The 10997-nt window shown below is 36.0% G+C and overlaps 1 protein-coding gene across 1 annotated transcript in view; it reads right to left on the bottom strand.

Annotated features, from left to right (window-relative positions):
- Positions 1 to 2534: 2534 nt before the first annotated feature.
- Positions 2535 to 10997, bottom strand: part of LOC110105172 (aminopeptidase M1) — a 55001-nt gene continuing 46538 nt past the window's right edge. Inside the window, exons 14-19 of the mRNA XM_020834566.2 lie at positions 5231 to 5408; positions 5030 to 5147; positions 4860 to 4927; positions 4696 to 4773; positions 3736 to 3810; positions 2535 to 2981 (exon numbers count right to left, since the gene is read on the bottom strand). Coding sequence (XP_020690225.1) covers positions 2799 to 2981; positions 3736 to 3810; positions 4696 to 4773; positions 4860 to 4927; positions 5030 to 5147; positions 5231 to 5408 — 700 coding nt within the window. The 3' untranslated portion in view covers positions 2535 to 2798. The remainder of the gene's footprint in view (positions 2982 to 3735; positions 3811 to 4695; positions 4774 to 4859; positions 4928 to 5029; positions 5148 to 5230; positions 5409 to 10997) is intronic.

The raw sequence follows: 10997 nt of genomic DNA, 5'->3' as shown, positions 1-10997 counted from the left end.
GCGCTTGACCCACCCTACAGCGCCACAGTGCTCTCCTTGGAGAGCAAGGTACCGCCTACTCCGACATCGTGCCGCTCTCATGAGAAAATTTTTAGGTCTTCCATTCATGTAAACAAACACTAAAGATCCAATTCAAAAATGATTCAAACAGTTACATAAATGTAGAAATTTCAATGGATTATCATAACAACTCTTGGAAATGAAAACATTTTAAAATATAAATTTTTAAATTTCTATTTGAACTAAGCGCTTTGGTGTTGTGCTTATGAGTGTTGTGGAGTTAGTTTTAATAGCATAACAGTGCCCAACTGTGGGGTTTGAGTATCTATCTATATAGTAATTTGGAATTCTGCATGTAGCACTGAGATGCTAGGTCAAAGCACTGTGGCACTAGGTCATTAATATATATATATATATATCTTTGCGCCACCCTCCCTCACTTTGTCGCTCTTGCGGACCTTGCCCAAACGAATTTTGGCATATGATATGAGAAAATTGAGAGGCAAACGAATTCATAAAGTCAAAACATAGTAGAAGCATAAAACTGTCATAGAGACTACTTGAGAGAAGGAATCTAAGATGAGATAGTTGTATCCAGATTTATTTTGATACTATTTTAGGAATGTTGAGGATGACATTTAGTTAAGGTAGGTAAATTGTGAAACCCTTAAATTTTTTTAAAAAAAAAATTGTTGACCTAAAACAATCAATAATTATTTTAAGAGTCATTATAAATCTAAATCACAAATTGTCTTCACAAGAACATTTATAGTATTGTGTTTTAGCTTATCTGATTTTTTCATAATTTTTTAGCATTATTGAAATTTCTTAAAAATCTACACATGCGGTATAAGTGAGATTTTTGGGATCGTTATGTGTCCATTTTGCAAACCGATTTCACCATAATTTTTTAAATAAAATGACTTAATTTATGAATATTTTTTTTGTAATTTTTAAAATCTCTAAAAGTATTTCTATGAATTTTATACTAAAAATTAATTATAATAATATTATTATATTATATAATAATCTAAAACCATTATAGACTTTATTTAAATAACCATTTAAATCCCTTTTTTTCTTATTATTTCCGCTAACAGAGAACATTTGGGGGGGAAAATGAGAAGAGAGGAGAGAATGAATGAAGCTAGGCTTTGACAGTCATAGAGCGATTTTAGTTAACCGAGATGGGTTTCTGTTATGTGGTGCCAGTTGGCGATCGAGGAGAGATTATATTATGCCGGTGTCAGTGGATAATCAAGGTGGGTTTCTGTTATGTCAGAGCCAATGGGCTATATAGTTAAATTATATCTGCTGGGAGTCATAAGAGGCCAGAATCCTCTGAAATTTTGTATGTGTCAAGAAATTGCTAGAAGTTATAAGAGGACATAATTCTTTGAGATTTTATCTGAGACAAGAATGTGTAATATGTTCTCGTGCTATAAACACAAATAAAAAGGAACTCATAAGAGATTAGAATCCTTTGAGGTTCTATTTGGGTCCAAGAAATGTGACATGAATTGCTCTGTGATATGAATTTCAATTTATTTACTTGTTCAATATCATTATTTAAATAAGGGAATAAGTTTTATGCATTTATTACATCTCTCAGTATAGTGATTTATTTAAACCACATTTAACTTTTTTTAAATACTTAATAAAAAAATATTTAAAATTTTAGATTAATTTTTATGACTTGTTGAGCTATTATAGCTCACTATTGCTTTACTTCTTGTTTTTAGGATATGGGAAGGAGAATGGGATTGTGAGCTAGAAGTTCAAGATCAAGTTTTATGTTATATGTATTTTACTATTTTAATTTTTGTACAGTCATGACTAATTAAATTTTTAGTTATCTAGTTCTTGCCTTTAACCATGTATTGTAGTGCAAATTTTATTTTTTTTTTGATGAAATGAAGAAAACCCGACGAATAAATTTATTTTTAGAATTTAAATATTTTAATAGTCCTACAGTTTCTAGTTTATTTTAATGAATATTGACAAAAAAATCTAAAATAATTCAAAACTAGATCTTTAGATTTACCTATCATAGCTCAACAAGATGAGATCTGTCCTGATTGGATTGGGTTGTGACAATCTTTTATGATATCAGAGCAATAGTTTTACAATTATATCATAAAACAAAGTAATATGAATTGATCTGTAAGTTTAGTGGGGTAGTTTCAAATATGTATGATTGTTCATTATTTTTATTTATGTGCATTTGTGTTCAGTTGCATATTTTGTGTGATCATGAACCCACCAGATCCAAATATGACAGATGGACAAAATATTAATTAGACAACTATATATAGTTTTTCTCCTACAGTTGGTTCATATACAATTCCTCAGTTTGCTACTTTGATAGCACAAATGATGAGTAAGACAAAGCAGGATTCTTGTTATTATATCTGAAGTGGTAAACAAACATCTGCATATGTTTATAAGATTGAAGCCTCCGAGATTCGAGACTTCAAGGGTATTTTAGCCCAAGCAAAACTTTCATATATATATTTCTTCAATGTCAATCATTATAAAAAAGTCAAATTTCCCAAAAAGAATTGGGCTTTATTTACTAAAATTAAAGTACACTGAAAAAAACCAACAGTTTGAAGTAAAGACCACAAATTTGGCCTCCTCCAAACTTTCGTAAAATATATATAAATATTAAAAAAACCATAGTTTCTTAAAATCTGTTTATTACATGAATAGACATAATAGATCAAATAAAAATTAATTCCACCATGTTTGAAGCTCAATGAAGTTTTGATTACTTGAAAAGAAAACATAAGTGCCCATCAATACTTCTGAGCCAACTCCTTTATAACAGCATCAAGCGAATCTTCGTTCCTGATGCTTCTCACCCAGTTTGCATTAATCCTAACTCTTTCCAGGCTCTGTTTTAAGTTTCTGGATATTGCAGGTGTGACTCTGCTTGCGAAAAATTCTTCGATTTCATCAGCTTTCTCGTCAGAAGAGAACTGCAAGAAGGAAAGGTTGATAGACGACTCAGAAAAATGAATTTTTATTGCCTCAGGTTACCTGATGTAGAGATACATCAGGTAGCTTATAATTTATCGCCAAGTGCTCTTCCTCTTTACAGCGCGGCCCGACGACCCAACCCGGAACGAATATGCTCGGTATTGCTAAGTACTACTCGGTATTTGCTCGGTATTTGATCGGTATTTGCGGCATTTCGTCGCGGGCAGCGATTAGCTTGTTTTTGGTGACGAAGACGAGAGAATAGGCACCTTGGAGGGCCTCGCAGGCATCAACGATGCGGGAGATTAAAGGACGGGAGTTGGAGTTGGCGATAAGGTGGAGGATAACCTCAGTGTCGGAGGAGGTGTTCAAGATGGAGCCGGAGTCTTCGAGGCTGGCGTGGAGGGAGGAGTAGTTGACGAGATTGCCGTTGTGGGCGACGACAAGTTGGCCGAAGAGGTAGCCTGCGAGGAAGGGCTGGACGTTGGCAAGGGAGGAGGCGGAAACGGCGGTGGAGTAGCGAAAGTGGCCGATGGTAATACCGAGCAATACCGAGCAAATACCGAGCATATTCGTTTCAGGTCGGGTCGTCGGGCCGCACGGTAAAGAGTGAGAGCACGTGGCGATATATTATAGGCTACCTGATGTATCTCTACGTCAGGTAACCTGAGGCAATAAAAATTCCAGAAAAACAGACTTTGCAATGGAAATGTAGAATAGGAGGAGAACGAATAGTAATGTTTGGCGACAAACCGGAGAAACGATGTTGCTAACAAAACGAGTGATCAGAAATCCAGTCCAAGTCTTTGAGATGTATTCCCATTTTTCCTGCATACAATCAGATGAAGAAATGATCAGAGAAATTTGATATTAGGGTTCCAATGGGTTTGGAAGCATAAGCTGTAACTAAAAAATTTAAGAGGTTACTTGGTTGGCTGACACTAATGCTCTGTTTGGGACTGTTTTTTATTGCTTATTGAAGCAGTTTTTTAGTATAAAAATTAAATTTTTTTACTATAAAGCTGCTTCAAGAAGCAGTATAAAAGCCATCCCAAATGAAACCTAAGTTACTTAACATGTCATTAGAAGGTAGATGTCAGATGCTGTATTTGTTAAGATCAGTTTGTAATGGATTACAACTTACAGCGAAGCAGAACAAGCTTTTAATGAATTTTCTCTTTGAAAGAAGGTGCAAAATTATGAAGCTCAATTTTTGCCCTTCCAAGAAATCTTATGGAGACTTGGGCTTCATTTGTGCCTGTTTTCTTGTTGCTTCTTAAAGCTGTCTTCTAGTATAAAAATTTTAATTATTGAACAAAAAAGTTGCTTTAAGAAACAGCAAGAAAGCTGTGACAAACAAAGCCTTAGGCTTCATATGAGACGACTTTTTCACTGCTTCTTGAAACAGATTTTAAGTATAAAAGTAAAAATTTTATTACTATAAAGTTGCTTCAAAAAGCAGTTAAAAAGTTGTCCCAAAAGAAGCCTTAGGCTTCGTTTGGGATGACTTTCTTACTGCTTCTTGAAGTTTTCTAATATAAAAATTTTAATTGTAACTATTTGCTCAAAGAACATGAAAATTAAGGAGTAGAAACGTAGTTAGCTAAACCTTGTGTACATGAATATTTAGACACTAAGCAATGAGATCAGAGATGGTGGAAATCTTATTTTATCTCATAAGCTGATCAAGAAAATTGAACAATGATTATGTACCTTTAACCACTTCCATGCAACTTCTCGTCCTTCCCTGCTTATTCCAGCGATTCCATAAACCGCATCTTGATTCCTCACCTAAAAAATAAATCCAAACAAATCTAATTCGTTAATAAAAATCATAGCATATTGCATAGGCAAAAAGAAAGAATATCAATTCATACCTCTGATGAAAGGACAAAGTTTAAAGCTTCCGAAACAATATCTGGGTCAGGGGAAGACGCCAAACACCCTATAATTAAAGTAACAGGAGAAACTTTTTAATGAAAAATCCACTTAAATAATCCATTTTTTTCTAAATCTTGCCCAAAAAAAAAAAGTTTACTGAACATACTCAATATCCGGGTTTGCTCTTGTTGGCTTAAATCAGTTTCTCTATAAATCTTTAGAAGGGAGTCGTATCCGTATTTATTTGTCTTATCAACCCCTCGCATGACAGCAACATAAGCAGCCTAAAAAGAATGACAAAATAACATCAGCAACAAATTAAATTTGGTTCTTGTACGAACGTGTGATAATCTATCAATGTACAGACATATCTGGTATCAGGAGGAAGGAGAGAGGTATCCCTATCATTCAAGAAGGCATCAAAGCGCTTCAACGCTTCATCTAGAGTAGCAGAATGTCCAAACCGAGCTAAAGCACTCAAGACTTCTCCTCTTAACTTTGCATCCAAATGGCTCTCTCCCTCTTTTGGGTCCCAACCTAACCTCCTGTAAAGGTTAAATAGAAAGTCTCAATGAATTGAAGCAGACACAAAGAAAAAATATCTGAATAATATGAAGTCTTGAACAATTTTTACTCCTTCCCCTACCTTCTTATTCTGAACTACTTGGCATGAAAGAGCAGACCTACCCAAGGTGCGCAATAAGAATGCGATAGGAATAAAATGGGAGAAAGGATGCAATAGAAAACACACCGTTCCTCATACATATGAGCATGATGCATATGTTACGGGCAAGCAAATACTAAAAAGAAATAAGCTAACGACTTTGTTAAAGATGAATGATAAAAAAAAATAAAATAAAAAATCAAAACGTTATTTGAAGCCATTATTAAGAGTAGTTTCAACTAAATTTTTTCTTTAAAGAAATAAAATAAATATAAGCATGCAATACACTATAGAAAAGTCATAAAGAAATTGCAGGTAAGCTAGCTTAGAAGAAGATATATATGGGTAAAGTGTCATGCCCAAATCCAAATTCATAGATAACAATAGGCAAAGCTTCATGTCTAAATGCAATATCGAAATTTGAAGCCAAGGTTCACGATCATATAAGATACTCATTGAAACATTAAAAATAACGGGATTTATCAATATAGTGTCACGACCCGGCCCGGTTAGCTCGCATATACGAGGCGGGAACGAAATCGGACATTCAGATCAAACTCTATTCATCTTTCATATAAATTCTAAAGACATTCAAGAACAAAAAAACGCCTCTAAACATTTTATTTCCATTCCACAGGTTGTTCACAATTTACAAGATGGCAACTTATATCTAATCATGCTCTGCATGCCATCCAAAAATAAAGTAATGAACTAAAACTAATGAAAACAGTAAAAGAACCTGTCACCTGGTACGCGTCGACTGTATGTAAACCTCGGGTGTTCGGCCATCACTTAACAATAGGTTCTCCTGAAAATTTCCCAAAACTAGGGGGGGTGAGCTATGCTCAGTAATTGACAACTACAGCTAAAGTTTGTGTACATTTGAAAGAAAAGAACTTGTTGATTAATAATCTACACATGTGCTAATAGATGTCTTAAGGCATGTCTTAAAGCAAGTATTAAGTTGACTATGTATTGAACATGATATGAGTTATGCTTGTCTAACATGAGATAACATGAAATATGATTTTTTAAATGAGATATACTTGCATATGTTTATCTTTCTATTCATATTGTATAAGTCCGTCCCGGAGTACCGAATTGTACTGATCAGGTACACATCTTTAATGGCCATATCATTTTTCTTTCTTTCCATCTTGCCTCAAAGGCCTTCTTTGCTCAAAGAGCCACATCTTGGTACTCCGTTATCAACAATCACAAGTTATGCATTTCATATATTCATATATCATAAGTCTGATTAAGCATGAAAATGATAAGAAGATGCTCATGCTCATGATTTCATATGATATGCTAAGAAACTTTAACACAAAGTCAAACCACTAAGTAACCACTGAACATGAACATGATATAAGAACTTTGAACAATAATTTTTTCTATTTTCTTTGCAACCAATAACATAAAGCAATATATATATAACGAAATGAACACTTTCCCTAGCAAGTAGAGTCACTTACACTTAAGAAGCCTTGCTTTGAAAATTTCCCGCACTAGTCGTCACCTCCTTTTCCTTATTCTAGCCTAAGGGAAAAATTTTTCAATTTCTATTACTTACATTTAAATCTCTAACATTTTAATTTTATTTAAAAAAATAATTATTATTTTCGGATTTACCATAATTCCCAAAATTTTGACTTTCACATTTTGCTAATTCCATCCCTTAAGCATGCCAAAACCTCCCCTTCATCTAATTGATAAATAATATTAACAAAATTTCAGATTTATATTAAATAAAAATTAGGAAAAATAGTTTTCTCTCAAATTTCTCAATTAGAGGCTTTCCTAAGCCCTTAGGAACACATTTGACGAATTCCATCGATATGCATGCGACACACTCAAATGATGAATTCCAGGTTTTATAATCCTCCCCTCCTAATAAAAATTTTGTCCACGAAATTTAAAAGAAAGGAAGAACAAACAGTCATATCTTACTCAAAGAGATGAGGATAGCACTTCCTCATTTCTGACTCTTTCTCCCACGTGGCATTCTTTTCCAATCCATGCTTCCATAGTACTTTCACGAATAGTATCTCCCTGCTTCTAAGTTGCTTCACACTATACTCCAGAAAACGCTCCGGTTCTTCCACATATGTAAGATCTGGCTATAAGTCCACATCTTCCGATATGATCTTAGAAGGATCATCCGATAAATACTTCCTTAGTGAAGAAACATGGAACACATTATGGACAGCATAAGTAGTGGGTAAAGCTAATATGTAGGCCACCTTCCCAATCCTTTCCACTATCTCAAAAGGACCAATGAAACGGGGACTAAGTTTGCCAACCTTGTCAAAACGAAGTACACCCTTCATAGGCCTAATCTTTATAAAAACAAAGTTTCCCACACTGAATTCCACAAAGCGGTGCTTAACATCATAATACTTCTTCTGCCTATCTTGAACTACTAGCAATCTATCCCTGATCAATCTGATTTTGCTTGTGGCATCATCAACAAGATCTGATCCAATGACCTTCCTCTAACCTGTCTCTGCCCAACAAAGAGGTGTTCTGCATTTCCTTCCATAGAGAGCTTCATAAGGCGCCATTCCTATACTGCCTTGGAAATTATTGTTGTAAGCAAACTCTATCAAAGGGTATGAGATTCCCAACCTCCACCAAACTCAAGAATACATAATCTCAATAAGTCTTCAAGAGTTTGAATAGTCCTCTCTGTTTGTCCATCGGTCTGAGGATGGAAGGTTGTATTGAATGTCAATCTAGTGCCCATAGCCTAGATTGATGGACAAAAACTGTGGCTCCCACTAGCTGATCAAATAAGTCATCAATCCTCGGTAAGAGATACTTGTTCTTAATGGTAAGCTTGTTCAATTCCCTATAATCGATACAGAGTCGCATGTTACCATCCTTCTTCTTTACAAAGAGAACTGGTGCTCCCCAAGGTGAAGTGCTAAGGCGAATAGATCCCTTCTCCAACAATTCTTGCAATTGAGACTTCAACACCTGAAGTTCTTTAACCGCCATACGATAAAGTGCTTTTAAAATAGGCTCAGCACCAGGTAAAAGATCGATTGAGAAATCAATCTCTCTAACAGGAGGCATTCCAGGTAAGACTTCAGGAAACACATCAGGAAAGTCTCTTACCACGGCAATCTCCTTCAGTTCTGGCACTTGTTTGGAAGTATCCCTTACATGAGCTAGAAAGCTTGGGTACCCCTTCAAAATTAAACTACAAGCCTTTATAGAAGAGATGATCATAGAAGATACACCTCGATCGCCCTGGAAAACAAGTTTCTCTCCTCCAGAAAACTTGATCTTCACCACCTTCTTATTGCAGTCTATGGAGATGAACTGATTTGACATCCAATTCATCCCTAAAATCACATCGAACTCCAACAGGAGTAAAACTATCAACACAACATCAAACTCCTCGCAAATAGTGAGAAAAGTGGAACACATAAGTGTAGCAGTCATACTAGACCCATCCGATAACAAAACTGACAATGTAGTAGGCATAGAGCAAACATCCAATGCATGCTTCTTAATGAACTCCTGACTAATGAATGAATGCGATGCTCCAGTATCGAAAAGTACTCTACTAGGAAAACATTTGACATGAATAATACCTGTAATCACATCAGGAGATTCCTTGACTTCTTGCTGAGTAATGGCATAAACCCTTGGTTGCACAACAGGTCTCGCAACCGGATGACTAGGCACTGAAACAGAAGCAGTAGACTCTTGAGCTCTCGGTCTACCAACAGTAGAATGTCTCCCAGTACTCTGCTGAGGTGGAGGAGCACTAGATCTCCCCTCCCTTGGACCCTTTGGGCAATTCCTAGCCACATGCCCAGGCTAATGGCAAAAAAAACAAACATTGGAGCCCGATAAACATTCACCTCTATGTATTTTGCCACACTTGTCACAAGTTCTGGCACTTGAAGAACTCCCACTACTATCAGTTCTGATCTTCTTTACACTAGAACCTCCAGAACGAGTTTGGAAACTCCTGGTCCTCTCAAAGCCCTTCCTCTTATGTTGGAAATCTCTCATCTTCTGAACAGTTTGAAAATCAATTTCTATGCTTCTTGCTTTTTCCACCAATACTGCATAATCATCAAAACTAAAGGGAATCAATGGCTGACGTATAGCATCACGAAGCCCTGATAAGAACTTTTGGCACTTGTCCTCAGTAGTAGCAATAATCTGAGAGGCATAGCGAGACAGTGTGGTAAACTCAGCTTCATACTGCATGACTGTCCGATCACCTTGCACCAGTCGCATGAATCTCTCCTGCATATGACTCCTCGCAGAAGGAGGCACGAACCAATCTCTGAAGACTTTCACAAAGTCCTCCCATAAGATCAGGGAAGCTGTTCTACCACCAAACTTCTCCAATGATTGTCCTCTCCACCATCTCTCAGCCTCCCAGAGCAAAAGTGGCTAAGGTCACCCTCCGATCAACAGGACATTGCATACCCTCCAGTATCTTTTCAATCCTCAAAAGTCAGTTTTCAGCATCTACTGGCTCTCCTACTGCTGTAAAGAGAGGTGGTCGCATGTCTTGGAAAATCTTCAAATACTTGTCTACCAATGGCCTATGATGCACGGACACGGACACGGCGACACGGGCACGACACAACACGGACACGGGACACGACATTTTTTAAAGATATAGGACACGGGTGCGGCGTGGACACGGCATAATAATTTTTAATATAATATATATAAATTAAGGTAATATTATATTAAAAATGGCAAACAATATTAAATCAAAGTCATGATAACTTGTTTAGCTCATAACATAAAGATGTTTAGTACAAAATGTCTAGTACAACCACAAAAATATAACCAAAAAACTATTTAGTACAATATGAAAGTTCAACTACTCAATAGAGGGAATGATAGAATTAGATTCAGATGTTGGTCTTTGGCCTTCAATATCATCATCATTGAATATCATTGCTTCCAACTCTGGCTCATCTAAAGAAAGATTTGCAACCTCTAATAATCCCATTTCATCAAGGCACTCGAACCCATCTCCAGCAACATCCCACATCTTGTTATCACCTGTCATATAAAGTGGGGTTTTCCTTGATAGAAGACGAAGATTTGTATGGACATAAACTAAATCTTCAGCTCGTTGTGGAGTTATTTTATTCCTTTTCATTGATTGAATGAATGAGTATGTGCTCCAATTTCTCTCACAACAGGAAGAGGATGATACTTGACCAAGAAGTTTGATTGCTATTGTTTGAAGAAGAGGTGCCGACGCTCCATGAATTAACCACCACATTTTTGGATCCATCCTCCATCTATCAACCAAAGATTCTTGATCACCAAAATCCTCTAAATAACCAAAGAACTTTGCAAGTTCTATATTAATTTTTCTTCTCTCCTCCTCATTTGGAAAATATCTTTTCAAGCATATCTTTCTCATATTTGAAACTTCTAAATCTTTTTGTGGTGAGACACGTTGAGGGTCTTCTTGAAG

This window comes from Dendrobium catenatum, unplaced genomic scaffold (assembly GCF_001605985.2).
Source record: "Dendrobium catenatum unplaced genomic scaffold, ASM160598v2 fragScaff_scaffold_370, whole genome shotgun sequence".
Classification (NCBI taxonomy): Eukaryota; Viridiplantae; Streptophyta; class Magnoliopsida; order Asparagales; family Orchidaceae; genus Dendrobium; species Dendrobium catenatum.
This window is presented reverse-complemented; position numbering and strand designations above follow the sequence as displayed.